Raw genomic sequence first — 20,791 nt, forward strand, 5'->3', positions numbered from 1 at the left:
AAAAAGTAAAACCCTTCCTGCTGTTTTCATAATGTTGTCTATGCCTTTGAGATACTAATTTGTAGGCTGAAGAAAAGCTGGACTTCACACAGTGTTTAAGGAAGGATTCTATTATGTGCATGTATCCCAGAATTCCACTTGATAATATGAAGCCTTGGATATAGCTACCTGAATTTTGTAGTGGGTGGCCAGTTGTCCATGTGCAGCAGTTCATCAAATATGAAGAGGAGAGATGGGTTTTTTTTTTTTTTTTTGTGACAGACATGGCAGCAGAATAACAACATGGACAGTGCAAGAGCAAATTTCAGCAGTGGATGTGGGGTAGGCTGTCTTCTTAAACTCCCTAGTGAGTTAAAATCATTAAATTTTGAATTATTAAATAAGTTCACAGAAAGGTATTAAGAACAGAACTGGTTGATATTCAAGAGAGCATTTTTATTTAGGTTGATTGGACTAATATCCCTTGTAGAAACCAATCTGTTTGTTCATTGTGCAAGAAGTTCTCATAACGGAAAAGGTATAAGGTGCAACAGGTACTGTTAAGTTAGAAAAGCTGACCTGTGTGGTGGCTTCTGGGCACAAGCTCTGAGTGGTGAGGACATGGGCTCCTGCAACCAGCAGAAGCATGGGATGCAAGCTTAGCAGGAAACCTATGCTTATGCTTTCTTGCTGGGTGCTGCCTTCTCCCCTCTCGTATTCCTCTGCTCTTTTAAGGCTTTGCAGTGAAAGAGTTTGCAAACTACCTAACAATCAAGAGAACCTTCCCACATGCAGTGTGCTGGACCCAGCCAGTGACACAATCCTGCCTGTTATTTATTCACATATCCTGACTCTCCCCCAAGAAGATCTTGGCAGACCATTCCTTCTATAACTACATACTCCTAATAAACTTTTAATTGCATGGAATTATAATTAGCTTTCCCAGAGAAACTTGTTTTTTCCTCTTTCTCTTTTCTCGATGCATTTTCCACCTTCAACCAATCTAAGCACCAGGAGACAGTTAACCTAATGGAATAGGCTACAATTCATAGTTTGTCACTGCTTTAGCATAAGTAAGCTTTTTCAGCAGTGTTTTTTTAAATATAGCACATGTATTTTTAGAATAGTATGGATAAGTGATGGCTGTGATGGCAGATCTTCAGCTGTTTTTTGCTTTTGAAAGACTAGAAAGAGCGGTTGTAAAAGCTGATTGCTTAATAGTTCCAAAATTCATCTTTCTTAACAGATAGGTAGTTACTGCATTAGTTACGTATCATGTTTGTGCATGCAGCCTGGTTTGGAGGTGCAGAGCTCACCTTGAAGCATAAGGGCATGTGCTTTGGGTAGTGTGCCTTCAGCCAGGGGCGAGCACATTGCTTGGTGTCCCTCAGACACCCTGTATCCAGCACAGAGCAATGGTACTCTGCAAACCTTTGAGAGGGCTTTGCTTTGGGACTCTGCTATGGAGGTTTCAGGTTGTCTTTGAATATATGTTCTAATTTTATAGGAAACCTTTTTTCCACATTGTGCAGAAACTCAAGGAGTTCACAAGAGAAAAATGCTTTGCTCTGGGCAGTTAAGCTTATTTTTGCTGAGGAAATTTCAGTTTCACTACTTTGTAAAACTCCTAATAGGTGTTATTAAATCTCTAACTCAAACGAGATACAATAATTTGTAAAGAAATTGCCTTGAAAATGAGGCTTCCAAACATGATTCCCTGTAGGAGTGACAGTGGGCAGGACGGTTGGGACAGATGGAGAGATCTCTAAAGCCAGATCTTGGAAATTGTGCTTTATTGCAAAGGGTGTGGGTGAAAGGGCCCTGCTTGGAGCTGCCACCTGCAGCTCAGAACAGGGCAGTAAGGGAGCAAGGAGTAGAGAAAGAAGTAAGTGGTAAGAGAGGTAAGAGAGTGAGGTTCCTGTACAATACAATAACTCTTCTTCTGTGTTGAATATTCTAATTTTCACTAACCAATCTAATAGAGATACAATCCTATAGCATTTACATACAGCCTATAAGAATCATTACCACACTGTGTTACACTTTAAACCCTAAAAACTACTCTTTGGACCCCTTCTGCCAAGCTAGTAGGGTCCTCTCTGACCTTTGGACCTCTCTGCAAGCAGAGGGAATTGTTCAGTCAAGAGGGGATTACTTTCAGCTGGCCATACTATTGTTTTCTAGTTATTTAGTAACGAAGGTTTGGTATCTCAAAGATGGCTTTCATTTCAATCTCGCTTATAGTTTTATATCCTCAAAATCTTTTGCCAGGCAATTATATTTATAAGGTTTTCCTGTTTCATCCTCCCCAACACCTCCCTTCCCGCTTTTAATTGCTACACTTCTGTGTGTTGAAATAGGGAAAATAACCTGATATTCTGTAGTTATTGCCTGTGCTATACTTGGGCTGTAGTAAAAATGAGTGGATGCACTTGTTTCTGTCCTGATGTTGTATTTAATGAAAGATAAGAGTCCTGAACAGGTAATACAAAAATAGAAGGTGCTTTCCCTGGTGCTTTCTCTGGCCAGGGTACATGGGATGTTATGTTGCTTGAAGAGAATTTCTACAGGAAGCAGGAAGATTTCCTTCTGATGCTATTGTCTTCCTAAGGTATGCCTCTGCAGTTGAAACTAGTCCTTGGGAAATTGATATTTGGGAACGTCTAAATGCTTTGAAAGAATTGAGGCCTTATTAACAAGTATCATTCAATTAAGGAATGTATTCCCTTCTGGTTTCCTAGAGTAGGTGACTTGAATATTTACTTAAGTGTTAGAAATTCCTTTGAGATGACTGCTATGTTAATTTCTATCTTAATATCTTAATAAAAGACCCAGCATTGACTGTAGTCTATAAAAAGGATCAGGATTTAAGAAAGCAATAATACATGCTTCAATCAAAATAGTATTAGCCAAATCATCCCTTGCCTGTTCAAAATGCTGAGTGGGTGCATGTCCTAGAGCCAGGCACATCCTTGGGTTTGGACCACAGCCCAAGAGCTGCGTCACATGTGACACAACCTTGTGCCAAGGAGCAGAGTAATTCTATCCTGAGCATTGGGCTGTAGGGGTGGGCTTTAGTCATGTCATGTTAATGCTTGCACTTTACCGGGTCATTTCCACCCATAATTTATGCCGTTTTATCCTCTCTGATCTCTCTATCATCAGTAGGATTACGGGTAGGGTAGAGCTCTCTCCAATTTTTAAACATTTCTTTGTTTTGCTAAGAGCATTGGATAAACTGGTGAAAAAAGACAGTAATTCTCCATCATCAAGTCTGCCTATGAAGGAAGGGCTGCCCAGTATTTTTTGTGATTCCCCAGCCACACCCGTTAAAGATATAGGACTGAGCATATAATATTTTTTAGGAAGCAGAAAAAGCAACCTGCTTTAAATTCATTAAGTGTTTATTAATATCATATTAATGGTGGAAGAGAGCCTGTGCGCAGTCAGCCTGTGTTGATGCTCCCAGGAACATCAAAACTGTAATGCCTTGTTATTCATGGTACATTTTAATAAGCAAAAAGCATCTAAATAATGTATTGGCAGTCAAGGCAATTACAGTAATTTCACGACTATAAGGCACACCGGATAATAAGGTGCACCTTCTTTTTGCAGCGAGCATCCGTGCACAGCAAAGTAACCAATAAGAAACCCATTTTTTTGCAGCAAGCATCCATGCACAGCAAAGTAACCAATAAGAAACTGAATCGTGTGAGCCCTGCTAAACCACATGGCCCCGTCCCGGCCAAGCTGCACGGCACCCCTCTGGCCCTGCCAAACTGTGCTGCCCACCCTCCCTGGCCCCACCGAGCCCCGTGGCCCGCCCCCACCCCCCCCCCCAGCCCTGCTGAACCACACAACCCCACCCCGCCCAACCGCCCGGCCCCGCCCCGCCCCAGCCAAGCTACGTGGCACCCCTCTGGCCCCCGCTGAGCTATGCTGCCCACCCTCCCTGGCCCCGCCAAGCTGCACCGCCCCACTGCGGCCCCACCAAGCCCCGTGGCCCCACCCCAACCCCCCCCCAGCCCTGCTGAACCACGCAGCCCCACCCCGACCCCGCTGAGCCACGCGACCCTGTGCGGCTCGGCTAGCTGCTTGCACTTCCAGGTTGTTAAATTTCCAAACATTGTCCATATATAAGGCGCACTGGATTATAAGGCGCACTTCTGGCTTCAGACCAAAATTTTAGGCTTTAAGGTGTGCCTTATAGTCGTGAAATTACTGTACATACAATTTATAGCAATATAATGAGTTTTTGGGGTCCCCCCTCTCATTCTGGGATCAGATTAACTGTTGAAACGCTACAACTAGCCTAGAAATGTTCTGCAGAAGAAAAAAAAAAATTAGGGGTAGGAGTTTTCTATGCATGGATAAAAGAAATACACATTTTCAAGCTGGTCTATCTGGCTGCTATCCTTTGATTTTTATTTTTATAGCAGAAAAAGCATAGCCTACTTGTGCAGGTGAGATACAAACTGAAAAGAATGCTCTTATTATGTCTACTGCTACTGGGTCTGATAACTTTCCCTCCCCACTTCTTTATGTGTTGTCTTTAATCATCTTGACTCATGGAATCACCACCATAAATCACGTGAGGGCTCTGGCAGTTCGGAAGTCAGTGTCCACCTTGATCTTTGAATATGGCTTCAATCTGATCGTTGAATGGATTCTCCTTGCCAAGTACTTGAGGCCACTCATGTAGCGCCCTCTGCCAGGTAATACTTGTTCCAAGGGCTGCAGCAATCTGCAAATCACAAATGCTATCAATTTCTTGTGCCTCTGTGATACAGTCATTTTATGCCAGAGTTTAAAAAACCCCACCATAAGGCAGACTGCCCAGTATAATCATGTGGAGGACTGTAACCTCTAATCAAAGGAAATACCCCACTCCAGCTGCTTGCTTATTTTTTTTTACTCCTGTGATATTTTGAAAGTGTGTCAAAAGAACTGCCTGGGTGTAATGCATAAAACTCTTGCAAGTCCAAAGTAATTCATGCTCCCAAATGCCTTTGGTACTTCTAATAAATGTTCTCTGTGCTCTCCTGGGAGGAAACCACAGGTGTTGAGCAAAGAGGCCCAATTATTTCTCATTCCATAACTAACTGTGTCTGATTCTCTGAGTTTGCACCTGCTACTAGGTTGTCTTCAGAGTTTTTTCCCATGAGACCTGCAGAAATGGTAGAATAATTTTTCTCCTCAACATCAGTCTCCCTCCAGCTTTCGTGAAGGGTTTTACCCTAGAAGTTATGTACCAAAGAGAAATTTTATCTGCTATATTGCCAAGGCAAAAAACATCAGTGGTAGCAGAAAGGGACAGAGAAAAAAGCCTGAGTTTCCCTTATCCAGGTTTGTACACCTTTCTAAGGCATTTTTATTATACTCCTGACCTGCAATAATATTTGACCTATATAGGAACTTTATTTTCAGCCCAAATATTTCAACACACTGATATTGATTACAATTACGAGGTTTAAATAAGGCTAAAAAAAGTCTCTTTTTTTTTTTTTTTTTTAAGAGCCAAGGTGGGTTTATGAAATTAAACTATTTCAGTACTGTTGTTTTGGAGTCTGGAAGATACTGGAGCCTGTGGGGAATTTTTATATGCTACTTTTTAAATCCTGTGCTTTAAAACAAGCTCTAATGATGTCTGGAAGACAAAAATCTTTCTTTTATTTAAGGGCTCATGTACAAAGAGTAACTATTGGGGGGTGGAGGCTCTTAGATTCTGGTCCCTCAAAGTCTTGTTAAACTAATGAAAGAATTGGGGCAGGGAAGAGGGATAGTGGAGATTTCTTCATTAGAGGGTTTTTTCCTGGTTGCAGTTTCTATTGTGACCAAACATTATTTTGGGACATCCTATGGCAGCCAGGAGGCTGAGACCCATCCCTGTCAGAGTGGTCCAATCTGGCATGGTAGGCTCTAAACCTGCTTCACAAACCTCCCTAAGCCTTCCATGTGTTTTTAGCAGGATAGATGGGGTTGGTTAATTGATTGGTTGGGTGGGTGGTTTAAAAAACCCTACTATTTTGCATGGTACACTGTTTGTAAAGGTATCACTGGAGGTATGTTTTACAGTGTTCAGACTAATGTTGAAGTAGTTTAAGATATATGCCTTTAATTTAAGGTATATGTGCTTAGACGGCCCTAAATCGAATTAGGTTTTGTGCACACATAATTTCTTGACGTCCCGATGGATTTCAATAGTTAATTCTGGATGAGTAGTTTAGCACAGAGAAGGGTTTGTGACTCTGGAATTGCTTTCTTGCATGTCTTTTTTAAATTTCAAAGTTCTTGTACTTTGAGACATGGTATAATTTTTATAAGCTTTGCAATTATTTCTTTTGTTGTGAAGATGACAACCCCTAGCAAGTTTTTAAAAGGAAGTATTACCCATTCCTCACAGAGCTTTGGGTGATTGCAACTGGGAGGCAGCTGTGATTTTTCAGCAGCTTCTGTCTATCTGTTTTCCCCTTCTGCACCAAACAGGTGATAGGCATGATTCTCAGCAAAGTGTAAATACTCAACTCATCTGATATGTGTCACTTCAGCTTTTTCTCTTTATTTCTGGCTGGAATGTGCTTTGCTATGTCTTAAAGAAGAAAAAGAAAAAATCTAATCATGCTCAAGCTGTGCTTTTCTGCCTGTACATAAACATTAAGAATCTTCCAAGCATCTCAGGTTCCAGTTTGTGATGCTCAGGGCTTTTGCATTCTCCCTGGAAACATCATAAAAGCAAGAAATGAAGCGGTTTATGCAGGATCCTGTTGAAATGCATGGCCCTGTCATCCAAACAAAGCAATCAACTATTCTAGAGGGAAGCAGTGTCCTTGAAGCCATCTGGCATTCACAGATTTGCAGTGAAATTTTGTAGTAAGGAGGAGATGCTGAAAAAAAATCCCTGGGCTCCCTCTATAATCACTGGGAAGAAAATGTCAGATTTTTCCAAGGACAACCAAGCTGGATTTTGGGGAATGGTCTCAGAAACAGCTCTAGAGGGAACTTGGGAGGACTGAATGAATCACTTTGCTTTTAGGTGTTAAATAGCGTGAATTTCCTCCACCTCCATCCTGAACTGTGTATTTTGAAAAAAACTTTATGGAGACAAATCTTAGCTTTGAAACTTTACTGGAATGCAGTTATGCCAATTATGAGTGTTTTGTTTGCTCCCTCCTGTTTTGCAACTTAAAATATGTAGAAGAACCCTTTTCCCACAAGAAATTTATAGGAAGGGAATGTGGTTCTAGGTCCAGCTCAACAAATCAGAACTTAGTGTTTTTCCCATCTTTCATGATTTTTTCACATAAAATTTTACCTGGAGTGGGCTAGTTTTTCCTGCGTGAGTGTCTAACGTAGCCTTTCTCTAATACATTAAAAACTGCACTAGTTCTGATGGGACAGGACAAGTGCAGCCTTTTTTCTTCTTTTCCTTGTCCTTGCAAGGTATGCAAGCTTTAGTTAGAAAGGCTCAATTCCCTCCCACATCCCTCCAGAATGTCTGGACCTCTGGACTCCTAAATATGCATGCTGACACCTGCTTCTGCCATGTTTATACTAACAGGCTACTTTTTTTTTTTTTTTTTCTTTTAATTAAAGACACAGTGGATAGACAGCAGGTGAAATTCAGGGGCTGACAACAGTCGGTTGTTTCTGGCCGTTGCTATACCACAGTGATTAGGGATCACCTAGTGATAACACTTGCCAGCTCAACCTTGTGTTGAAAGGGGCACAGAGAGTGCCAAACCAAACTTCAAAATTTCTTTGCAATGAAGGCAAGAGGTAAGGTGTTTATAGATTCCTTGGAGTGCTTCTCAGTCAAAAAATTTGGAAATATTTGTCAGGTGCTTTGAGAGCCATAGAGGGAAAATTCATCAGAAATGCCCTGGCTAGGTATTTTATCCATTTTATTTATCAAGCTGCATGTGAGGTGTGGGGAATAGCTGCAGGGATGGAAGTAAGAGCCTCTGTTCGCTTGACAAGCTGCATGGAATCAATCCTCTCCTGCTAGACAGCTCTATATGTTACAGAAACCATACCTGGCCAGAGGCATTCATGTCAGGAGAAAATAAAACTTTAAATAAAACTTGTATGAGGAGTGAGTGAATTGTTTATCATCTTCCTAAGAATACTCAAAAATAGCAGTCTCTGCTCAGACTTCTTTTGTTTATTAAGAGAGTCACTGTTTTGGGGCAGAGTGCTACATCTCAGTCCAAATAGTGTTATATTGATAACAGACTTCTCTACGCCAGCAGGAAAAGAAAAATGGATTTACAATGGTGGATGTTTGGATAAGGCTAATTAATAAATCCTAGGAGGACAATAACTCACTTGAAGTGAGGCGTATCTCACAGCTGGAACCTTGACTGTAAGGGAAAATGTACCTATAAAGCATTAATGTCATCCTAACATCAGGAGGGAGATATCAGAACTACTGCAGGATGCAAGGTCCAGAGGGAGTGAAATATGGCAGTGCTTGACTGCATTCTCTAGCTCAGCACTCTGGGGGCTGCAAGCAGGTTTGCAGCTGCCCTTCAATGTCCTCTTGTAATTTTCTTAGGATTAGGAAGGATCCTGTTAAGATGAATATTTGCTGCCTTCAACTGTACTACCTTCAACTCTGTGCTACCTTGCAGCTGCTGGTGAGATGAAGGATATGGGCAGAAGGCTGGATGAAAAGCTATGATATGACGAGCCTGGCTCCCACTGTGGCCTGGTGCTGGGGGTTATAAGAAACCTCAGGCTAACCTCAGGCCAGGGAAAGAGAGGAAAATAATGCAAAGAAAATAATGCAAAAGTTTCCATTACACTCCAGACTTTATACTGCAGTTTCCCTAGATAGTAGGGTTGGGAATGGAGTTTGTTTCATCACTGTTTTCACTCTCATTTCATTTGCCAGGTTTTCACTAATTGCTTCCTTGCAAAAGATCTGCAGCAAAAAATCGAGGCACACTTTCTCCATATCCCCAGGTTGTGAGTTGATACTTTCATGCAGGTGTCTCCTGGTACTTGTGTGGTACAAAGGCAGAAATTTCTTCTGTGTAGGAGTTAATCTTCAAGCAGGAGAATCTTGTAATTTGGCAGGGCTAACAAGGCACTGCATGGCCTTGAGTGCCTAAGATAGCCCCTAAAGCACCTGTTTTGCCTTTGGACTTCCCCCTGCAGGTGTCCTCTAGCTTAACTGACAGAACTGTCAATGGAGAAGGTGCTGAAATGCTGGAATCCATCAGTGCTTGCAACTCACTCCCGCAGAATTGCTTCTCCACTGACTGCTCTTTCTCAGCATGGAAAGCAGCATCACATTGCTCATATGGAGGTGGGGTTGTCAGAGTCAACACATGCAGGGCATTATCTCACAACATAAAACTGGCCCATAAAATCCCCTCATGATTTCGAGCAGGAGGAGCTATCAAGTAGCACTGCTAGTGGCTGGGCAATGTGGTGGGGTTTGTTTGCAAAGGAGATTGACTGCTGCACATGTGTTGGAAAACCTTCAGATAGTGTGTAGAAAACCAACTGGCTTTGTTTGCAGCTGACTGCAGAACATCTCTCCATGTGTTTTACAGGGTTGGAAAAAAAACTAATTTGAAGTGACCATGGTGGGCACCAGGTAACCTCACTCTAGTTTATTAAACCCAAGCAAGGATTTACAATGGAGCAGTTGCTTCTCCTTCCCTTTTGTTTATTTCTGTGATAAATCAGCTGTAAACCTTCTCCTGCAACTTGTCCTAGAAGGCCAAGCAAGCAAATGAAAATATAATAATATGTAGCTGATGAGCATACGCAATTTAAATGTATAACTTCAAAAAGAATCTTTGTTCCAGACTGTGACAGACAAACCTGTAGCCTCAGAGGCTGCAGGGCAGGGGCAGGGCTGGAGGGGCCTGTCTGGTTTCTGCAGTGCTGCCTTTATGTCCTGATCCTGCAAAAATCCCACAGGTGTTTGAGCAGGCAGCTGGCCACCCTAAGTGGCCTAAGGATCAGTTTTTGTGCACTAAGACACAATACTGGATCAGTGAGGGAAAGAGGCAGAAGACTCCTTGCAGAAGTCAGAGCAGAGTGCGGCCATCAGAAGTGGAGATACCGGTTCTGTGGCTACAGCTGTCATTTAGGTTGGCCAAAGAAGGCACCCTGGCTTGTATCAGCAATGATGTGGCCAGCAAGGCGAAGACAGTGATTGTCTTCCTGTACTCAGTATTCATGAGGGTGCACCTCAAATCCAGTGGTCAGTTTTGTGCCCTTCTCAACAATAAAGAAATTGAGGTGCTGGAGCTTGTACAGATAAAAGCAACAGAACTGGGGAAGGGTTTGGAGTGCAAGACTTATACAGGAGCAGCTGAGGGAACAGAAATTTTTTAGCCCAGAGGAAAGGAGGCTGAGGGGAGATCTTAGTGCTCTCTACACCTAAAAAGAGGTTGTGATGAAGTGGGGGTTGGTTTCTTCTCCCATGAAACAATTAATAGGACATAAGGAGATTATCTCAAACTGCACTGGAGAGGGATTAGATTCGATATTAGGAAAAAAAAATTTCAGGGAAAAGGTTGCCAAGCATTGGAACAGGCTGCCAAGGGAAGTGGGTGCATTACTATCCCTGGAAGTATTTAACATGTGTTGCTTTGGGACAGGGTTTACTAATGAACCTGGCAGTGTTAGGTTAATGGTTGACCTCCATGATCTTTTACGTCTTTCCAACCTAAATGATTCTATGACTCTCTCTCCTTTAAAATAGACGTTCCCTAGACCTGCATCCCTGTGACATGCCAACTGGATGCCTGGGGCAGCAATAGGTACCAGAATCTCAAATTCTCCCACATCCCACATGGTTTCCACATCCCACCCGCTCCTACCCATTTTCTGGGGCTGGGTTTTTACCTGGCTGGGGTGGAAGCCATCGACTGGTTCGATCAGCTGCCAGGGCTCACCTCCCATCTTGCGCCACTCCTCAACCGCTGCGAAGAGTGCAAGCAGAGGGGTTTATCACCAGTGAGCACAGAGATGTCCACCCAGAGATGTACCCCCTCCTCCTCAATACCTCCACTGGTAGTTTTAAGCACACAACAGCTCTGCATGAAGATTATGATAATTCACATAGAGTTGTCAGAGCCAATATTGTGAACAATCCCCTCTCCTTGGGGCAGTATTTAAGCCTTTATTGATTTTTTTCCTCTGCGATATTTATGGAAGGAAGCATTTTGAACATAAATGATCATAAAACAATTCACTTTCCCTCACAACTAAGAAGGATACTTTATCAAGTAAAGCTGTAAGTTATTTAATGCTGATTTATTACTTTTGTATTTCCCATGTTAGTTGCATCTTCAGCAGTGCAAAGGAAAAAAATAAAGAAAACAGCAGTTTTTGGAGAAAGATGGTAGCAGAATATTCACATGGGCTGAAGTCTGTATGAACAGACTCATTTTTGGTTACTTCTCTTCCGAGAGGTCTTCTCCTACGCCAACAAAATAACCCTTTGAATTACATAAGCATGACATTCAATGCAAATTATGCTGTGCTGTAAACCCTGGAACCATCAGAGAAGTAAAAAGCTTTCTTCAAAAAGGCTGCAGAATGATCAAACATGGGACTAGTGGATATGGCATTAACAGACTGTAAATTCAATAATTCCTTTCATAATGACAGATTAAGAATTCTTAATAGCATTATGCAAGTGTGCTGTCAGGAGGAAACTGTTCTCCATTCAAGCACCACAGTTTGATCTGGGCTTACTGCTGGTTTTTGGATCCTGGCTGTTGTGTCAAAAAGTGATGTCTGGGTCCTCATGCTAACTCTAATTCACGGAGAGATGATATTCCTGCTTTGACTATAGAAACCCACTTGTGATACTTCAGGCAGTGCCCAAAGTAACCCCTTTCAAGACATGGGGCTTGTAGGTTTGTTTCAAATTTACAGTATGTTGGGCATAACACATATTTACCTTAGATTACACCATGCAGTGCACATATAGATGCAGAGTGAACTTACCTAACCCCTTGTATATGATATTGTACATGGAGTACAAGGCTGTATACTGTGTTTCACTTTGTAGAGAGACTACTGTTCTAGTGCCAGAAATAGCAGAGGAGGAAGTAAGATACATAAAATTTGTATCAAGATAGGTCAATTTACACTATCATACCTGACCTCCAAAAATCTTAGAGCAATTGAGCAAATACCCACCAGCTGAGTATGCCCAGAGATTGTCTTAGAAATGTCTGTTGCCTTGGCTGGACTAGACTGGAGCTTGCTCCCATCCATACCAAGGAAAAGGCAACCAAGCAACCCCTATGCCCTTCTTTATTGCACTGTTTTATAAAGGAACCATTAATTTCTTCAGTCAAGGTCAACATGTGAGCTGAAGTGTTCACCTAAATCTAGAATAAATGCTAATTTGCTCAAATTTTACTCGGAGAAACCTGGGAGCTGCTGTGTACGTATATACAGTAAATTCACGAATACAAGCAGCACTGAGTATAAGCCGCATCTCTGGGTGTTGGCAAATATTTCGTTCTTTGTCCATAAATAAGCCACACCTGAATATAAGCCTCTCTGTCATTCGCAGCGAGGATCCGCGTGCAACAAAGTTGCCAAATACTAACAGAACCGCGGCATGGCGGGGGGTTTACTGGCTCAACTCAGGCCGCGCAGACTCAGCCCGCTAGGGGCTGCTGACAGGGCCAGGTGGCCCAGCTCCGTGGTGCCACTCGGGGCTGGCTGCCGCCTCTGGGTTCGCTCGCCCTGACCCCGGCCCCACTCCCGCCGCGGCACTGGCCGGGCATGGAGAGTGCGCCCCGCTCACGCCGCGGTGCCGGCCGGGCACGGAGCACCCCCTGCTCCCTCCACGGCGGCGGAGGGCGGGGGCAGAGCCCCCCCCCTCCTCCCTGAGCCGCAGCAATGGTGGCGCAGGGTCCCCGTCGGCTCCCTGAGCCGCGGCAATGGCGGCGCAGTCTCCCCCACTCCTCCCCGAGTCGCGGCAATGGCGGTGCAGGGCCCCCGCCGGCTCCCCGAGCCGCGGCAATGGCGGCACGGGGTCTCCCCGTCTCTCCTCCGGACTGCGGGAGAGGAGGGAAGGAGAGAGCTCTCCCTCCTCTCTCCCCGCCTCCCGTGCTGCCTGCAGGGAGCCAGGGCAACAGAGTAACACTTTGTAACAATCGCGAAATGCCGGCTTTTACTGGCAGGTGCTTGGCTCGGCGCCCTGGCTGGCATGTCTGGGGGTTGTAAATGTCAGAAAATTATTCACGTATTAGCCGCCCCTGAGTATTAGCTGCACTTCCGGGTTTCCACCAAAATTTTTGTCAAATTGCTACGGCTTGTATTCGTGAAATTACTGTATATATGCCCAGGTGAACCTGAAATAAAAGTTGTCAGTGTGTAACCACTGCTAAATATTTGATGTCTGGAGAGTTTAGAGGAGGATTTGCCACTTGCTTCCAAAAGAGACCAGAAAAGTAGGTCAGCAACCTTAGCTGGCTTTTGAGCACACTCGCGATCTGACAGCTTTCCTGATGGCAAGCTTGAATCCTTGGCTCCAGGGCTGCAGGAAATTTTGCAATGTGTCTTTCAAAGCTGATGTTTGTATAAGCATGTATGATTTTGTTTACTTCATTTATTTAATGTGATGTAATCAAGATCAGCAAATTATATTAAGATGTTTCCTTTTGTGAAAGCAAATTAATTAACTAAAGTTAGTAATTTAACTTATTAAAGTAATTTGCCAACCCAGCAGGCTGTTCATTCCAAATCCTAATGACTTGTTAAATATTAAGTAGATGAGGCAAGCTGCCAGGAGACTTGGACACCCTTGAAATTGTGTACTAAGAGAATGAATGAGAAGCTCACCTCTCTGACAGAAACTTTTGGACAGAAAGACTGCCTCTCCCATCCTCACTTCTTTACCTCCTTCTCCTCCATATGGTCTTCATGAGACCCAGAACCAACTTCGTGAATTGGGTCATGTAAGATAAAATAAGTTTCTGAATTTTGATAGGATTTGTCTGCAAAAGTAGATTTTTTTTTTTAATAATGTTAGGTACCATGGCAGCTTCATGCTTTCAAAGACAGCCAAGCAGTAATGGGAAGAAGCATTACAGAAGTACATTTTAAAATATTGACAGGATGCTTCTATCCCTTTGTGGTTTTGTATATAGATATCTGCATACTGGGATTTAAAATATAGTCCCCAATTTTCAATGAGGACCACATGGAACTACCTCTCTATGTGAATATAAAAACAAGAAAATGCAGATCAAGCTTTTTTCCTAATTATTACATACTATTTTTTGAATGTAAAGATTCAGGCTATCTGGGAGAAGCCCCAAGGTGGAGAGGGCTAGAGCTCTTGCCCCAGGAATGGGGGCTGAGGGACAGGGATGGTCCGCTCCAGGGAAGAGCCTGTAGGAAGACAATGAGGATGGGGCCAGTCTCTTCACAGCAGTGCACACTGGGAGAAGGAAGAGACAAGTTGTAACATGGGAAGTTCAGACTGGATATAGAAATAAAAAGCTGTTTTCTTACTTTCCCATCACTGTCTAACTATTTGAAATATGTTGCCCAACTCAATCCCTCATCTCATGCTGATCCATTTTTAAAGAATGTGTTTCTCCTTGTGATATATCCAAGCTTACACTGGGTGTTGCCTCAAGTTGGACCCCTGTGTATCTTGGAAGGCAAAGAAGAGCTGAGAGGGATTCAGAGGCAGGTGTTGGTCCTCAACCCCACAGGGACACTGTCTGCTCACACTCAGGCATAACAACAAATATTTCCTGGATGTTTTAATTTATTTTCAAGTGTCAGTTACGGAAGAAAGTGATTTAGGTAATGCACTTACTTAATGTCACTAAAGATCACAGACAGACAAGTTTTGTAAGCTCTTCAAATCAAAAGTTACACTAGTATGTAGGTGTTTAAAGAAACATAGGAAAGATGTCAGTTAATCCTGGGAGAGGTCCTTCTACTTTTGGTAACAGTGAGAGAGCTGTGTTACTGAGGCAGGAAAATGGCTGATGAAAAGGTCTCCTTCCCAAGACACTGCTTAGCCCAGAGGAGGCAGCATGAAGCCCAGCCTGTGATGAAAGAAACTACATCTCATGAAGACCACTTTGACTACTGCAGGTATGCATCTCCAACCTAGATAACCTGCTATAAAAGAAATGTTCAAAAGTAAAACCAAATCTTAAGGACCAATATGGTATGAGATTTCTTTTTTTTCTTCATCAGCCTGAGAAGATGCAGTGAACAAGCAGGAGGCCTTATCAGAGGCATGTCTATTGTCCTTGTTACCTTGCTACCTAAGAGAAAGTGGCCAGTGTGCTGTGCATCACTGGGGTTGTGGGTGCCAGCAGCTGGGACCAGCAGGGAGACTGTGGTGCCAAGGTGGTGGTGGGATCTTGTCTCAGAAAAGGTGCATTGTTACCCCAACCATATGTGCTGGTTCTGCATTGAAGGCACCTAGGAGGAGGGCACACTCAGAGGATTTTCTCTATGAGAACTTCCTCTGTGAATTGGTGGGACCAATTGGAGGCTGGTTTGGTTGTTGATAGCCTGAGAAAACCAACTGGAGAAGTTAGTTTGATCTGTGACTCACATTTTGAAGCAAGCAAACTCTGGAAAAACACTCTCGTTCATTTCTGGCGTTTCACAAGGTAACTCTGGCCCAGGCCCACCCCACCTCCAGCCAGGCAGGGTTGGGCTCAGGAAGCCGCCAGGTGAGCCCCCGTTCTCAACCTGGGGCCCTGATTGTCAGGTCGGGGGAGAGGCTTGTTGCTAATGTGATATATGTTGTTATAATTCGTGTTTATGTGATATAAGAAGGTTATATAAAATGAAGAAATAAAATAAGAGAACTTTTCAGCCACTCACACCAGCACCCGGAGCCATAGACAAAGGCCTTAATTAGCACATCAACACCTCTAGCTCAACGATCCTGAAACCACTCGACAACCAAACAGGAAAAGATCATCGATTAAAAAAACATGACAAGTACCACATATGAGATAGCCAGGAGGTTCCTGGGAGTAACCCCCATACCCGTGCCAGTTCCTGTAAATCCAGTCATCTCCACCGGGAAAAATTACATTCCAAAGCTTCAGTTCCTGTAAGCGAAAATCTCCCAAGGAAAATTACACATCAATATGGAGCAGACACAGCCCCCATACAGGATTCATCCACGCGCAGGAAGGATTTTTGTCCAGGGCAGCATCAAGAAAAGGATTTGATCTGAATATGAGAATCTGCAGCAGAAACAAAGGGGACTCTCTCCTCAGGCCAGAAAAACTGTATAAAAACTGGGCTCCCCGGGATGGCATTTGTGCAATAGAGGCCAGATCATCCTGGCGTGTTCACCCGGCACTGATCCCCAGGTTCGGTGTTGTTCTTTTCGTTTGTGGCTTCCCAGGACCGTATTTTTGGTCGCAAAAATAAAAATTGTTGTTTTACTATTTAATTCAACTTAATTCAGTTATTATCTATAACAATCTAGGGACCCCGACGCGATCCTGATTTGGGTTCGGGAGGGACCCACTTTTCCATTCAGGAGGTGCCTCGCTGATTTCAGCGACCTGGCGGAATTGGGGCACTCCCCAGAACCAGTCAGGAACCTGAACTAAAACCAGAGCCACAATCGAAAAGGGAGAAGACAGGCCCTGAGCTCTCAGATAACCTCAGCAACTTTGTTTCAATCATAAAACTCGACGTGCACGAAGAATCCATGCAGGAAAAAGAACCATAAGTATTGCATGGTTGAGTGAGGTGTGACCGAGCACGTGGGTGAGATGTGATCTGATCACAGAGTGAGTCCGGACCCCAAGATCACAGTTCCACCATCCCGTGAGGGACGTGGTCGGTCACGGGGAAAGCGAACATTACGTGTAAGAACTCTTTCTTGTGTGTCAAGCCTAAAACTAAGGGTGTTTTGGAGGTCGGTCACAGGGAGGATTGGGAGGGAAGGTACGTTCCCTAGGATTTGGGAACTGGTAAACCTCTTGGTCCAGGGGCTAGTTCAAGCCCAGGAAAAGAAGAGAACTCGTCTCCTTTTGAAAACTCCATGGAACGGTTCTCCGCGGGAAGTGAGTAGATTGGAAAATTGAAATAAATAAATAAATAAAGTTTAAACTGCAGTTTGGTGCTTCTTAGATTCAGAAGGTTCCGGTGTGAAACACGGTAAGAAGGTATAATAAGGTAGCTTGGAATTTTTTAATTTTTTTAAAAAAGGGAATGGGACAGAAGAAGAACAAACGCCAGGGAAAAACCCTGGAGAAACCGAAAAAGATAAAAAAAGTTAAACTGCCCTAGATCCCAAGAGACAGCTTGCTGGGTTGGATGATAGAACATTGGGAGGGGAGTCCTGGTAAGAGAAATAAGTCTAAGGAAAAGTTGATTCACTATTGCATAGAGGTTTGGGGGGGCAAGGAAATCAGGGAGCACGTAATTTGGCCTGTTTTCGGTATGTTCGAGAGATGGGTTTGCCTGGCCTTAATCAGCCACGTGAGCAAAAAATACCCACAGGTAAGAGAGGAAAAAGATTATGCCAAATTATGGAATCACACCAGTCAAAACTTGCAAGGATGTTACATCTCCAGGTGAGGCATGGGAACCCCTCAATAGTCTTCCACCCCCATACCTAAATCCTGCACTCCCAGCTCCGGCCCCTTTTGCTGCACCCCAACCCCTCCCTGCCTTGGCACCTTTCTCCGCACCCACGGATTTCCCGTACCAATCTATGCCAGCCCAGGCAACCCTGGGAGCCCGACTCTCCCAGGAACCGGCACCCACGGTACCACCACCTCCTCCCCCTCCTCCTCCCCCCAAACACAGAGGAATGAACGATCCCTGCCGCTGGGAAAATTGGGTCCCCACTCACCAACAGGACGCACCACAAAATGAGAAAGGTGTGTAATGACTATAGTGAGGAGGAAGAAGACAGATGTAAAATCCTTCCTTTAAGGCAGGTACCCACTGCCCTGGGAGTTATTGGTTTTGTACATGTACCGATAAACACCGGGGATGTGAGAGCCTTTAAGAGGGAAATGGGTAATTTGATGAATGACCCAATAGGGGTGGCTGACCGCTTGGACGAATTTCTAGGGACCAGTATATACACTATGATGATGTTAATGCCATACGGTCGTTGTTTAGGGAAGAATGGGAAATGATTAGGCAAGCCACGATTCAGGACTGGGAGCGCAGAAACCCACTGGAGGGCAAGGAGACCAGAGGTGGCCCAGCATGAGACCGTCGTGGGACGCTCACATGGAAGAAGGCAGGCTAAGAATGGTAGAGCTAAGGGGCATAGTGATACAAGGCATGTAGGAGGTGGTACCGAAAGGGCAGAACATGAGTAAGGCACTCGGGGAATGTCAGAAGAGGGAGGAGTCCCCAATTGAGTGGCTGGAGAGATTGAAAAAAAGTATCCGAATGTATTCAGGAACGGATTCCGACTCCCCTATAGGAGAAATCCTCCTAAAAACCCAGTTTGTTGCAAAATCATGGGAGGATATATGGAGAAAGCTTGAGAAAATAGAGGGTTGGCAGGAGAAGGGATTGCAGGAGTTATTAAAGGAGGCCCAGAGGGTTTATATGAAAAGGGAAATAGAGCAACAGAAGACAAATGCTAAAGTATTAGTGACTGCTGTGAGATAAGCCCAGAGACAGGAGTAGACCCAAGGCAACCCAAGACCGGTGCCGAATCAGCAGACCCGGAAGAAACGAAGCCATCCCCTGAAGAAACAGGCGGACGGACGGCCAGGGAGAAGTGCTGAAGTGCTTTTACTGCAAGAAAAGGGGTAATTTTAAAAGGGACTGTAAAAAGAGAATAAAAGATGAGAAGATGTTTCAGGAGGATTACAGGTGTCAGGGACTCTTTCACTTAGGGTCCAGAACATCCCAGGAGCCCCTGGTAAAGCTAAGAATAGGACCCCAGAAATTAATTTTGGTATTTTTAGTAGATTCTGGCCCGGAGCGCAGCACCATTCAACAGTTGCCCTCAGGATGTGTAAAAAGTAAGGAAACTGTGATGGTTATTGGAGCAAAGGGGGAACCTTTTAAGGTGCCTGTCATTAAAGATGTTGAAATGGAATTGTTTAGGGAATCTGCTATTTGTTGAAGAAGCTGATTATAATTTATTGGGGAGGGATTTCATGGTATTGTTGGAGATAAGCTTGATTGTGAAGGGTTCCAGACTTATGGTGCGTCTATTCAGATTAACAATAGAAGATGAAAAAAGAATTGATTCAAAGGTTTGGCACAAGCAAGGGGAGGCGGGGAAATTAGAAATTGAACCCATACACATAGAAATAGATAAACCAGAGGAACCCATTACAGTCAAACAGTACCCCATCTCTATGGAAGAAAGAAAAGGGTTGAAACCAGTCATAGACGACCTCTTAAACAAAAGAACTTTGGAACCTTGTATGTCCAGGCATAACACTCCTATCCTAGCAGTCCGGAAAGCTGATGGCAGCTACAGGTTAGTCCAAGTTCTTAGAGCAGTAAACATGAGAACCAAGACCTTGTTTCCCACAGTCCCAAACCCATACACTCTATTAAATAAAGTTTCTCCGGAGGACATCTGGTACAGTGTAATAGATTTAAAAGACGCATTTTGGTCTTGTCCCCTGGCTGAGGACAGTAGGGACCATTTTGCCTTTCAATGGGAGGACCTAGACACCAATAGCCACAATATAGATGGACCTCTTTGCCTCAGGGATTTGTGGACTCACCCAACCTCTTTGGTCAGACCCTGGAACAGCTGCTAAGCCAATTTGTGCTGGGGGAAGGGACTAAATTGTTACAGTATGTAGATGATTTACTGGTGACCAGTCGAGAGGAAGAGGATGTCAGGACAACCTCCATAAAGCTGCTAAATTTTTTGGAAGAAAAATGATTAAAGGTTTCTAAATCAAAGCTACAGTTTGTTGAACCAGAGGTTAAATATTTGGGGCATTGGTTAGTAAAGGGAAGAAGAAACTGAACCCGGAGAGAATAGCAGGGATTATATCTTTACCCTCCCAATGGACAAAAAGGGAGGTAAGGCAATTACTGGGACTCCTGGGCTATTGCAGGCAGTGGATTGAGGGATACAGTGAGAAAGTAAAGTTCCTATATGAGAAATCGACTACGGATAAGGTAAAGTGGACAGAACAAGATGAAGAGGAGTTCAAGGAGGTGAAAGAAACTCTCTTGACTGCTCCTGTGTTAAATCTCCCAGCTATAAAAAGGCCATTTCAGTTGTTTGTAGATGTTAATAACCATACTGCCTATGGAGTTTTAACATAGGAGTGGACAGGAGCTAAGAAGACGGTGGGGTATGTGTCAAAGTTTCTGGACCTGGTAAGCAGGAGTTGGCCCACTTGCCTACAGGCAATTGTGGCAGTAGCATTGTTAGTAGAAGAAGCGAAGAAAGTAACATTTGGGGCCTCACTGGTGGTGTATACCCCACATGATATAAGGAGTATATTGCAACAAAAAACAGATAAGTGGCTCAGGGACACTAGGCTGTTAAAATATGAAGCTATACTAATAAACTCACATGATCTAGAACTATGAACAACCACTGCATTGAATCCAGTACAATTTCTGTATGGGGAAGCATTGGAGGGACCAACCCATAGGTGTGCTGAAATAGTGGAACTACAGATAAAAATCAGAATGGACTTAGAAGAAGAGGAACTCAAAGGAGGGGAAAAATGGTTCGTGGATGGTCCAGCAAGAGTGATAGAGGGAAAAAGAAAATCAGGATAGGCAATTATGGATGGGAAAACAGGAGAAGTAGGTGAATCAGGACCCCTAAATGCAAGTTGGTCAGCTCAGGCGTGTAAATTGTATG

General features: G+C 43.8%; 1 protein-coding gene across 1 annotated transcript in view; it reads right to left on the reverse strand.

Moving 5' to 3' along the window:
- Positions 1–4,197: 4,197 nt before the first annotated feature.
- Positions 4,198–20,791, reverse strand: part of LOC117006370 (acyloxyacyl hydrolase-like) — a 137,117-nt gene continuing 120,523 nt past the window's right edge. Inside the window, exons 25-26 of the mRNA XM_033078763.1 lie at positions 10,846–10,922; positions 4,198–4,723 (exon numbers count right to left, since the gene is read on the reverse strand). Of these exons, the coding sequence (XP_032934654.1) occupies positions 4,595–4,723; positions 10,846–10,922 (206 nt within the window). The 3' untranslated portion in view covers positions 4,198–4,594. The remainder of the gene's footprint in view (positions 4,724–10,845; positions 10,923–20,791) is intronic.

This window comes from Catharus ustulatus, chromosome 1 (genome assembly GCF_009819885.2).
Source record: "Catharus ustulatus isolate bCatUst1 chromosome 1, bCatUst1.pri.v2, whole genome shotgun sequence".
Lineage (NCBI taxonomy): Eukaryota > Metazoa > Chordata > Aves > Passeriformes > Turdidae > Catharus > Catharus ustulatus.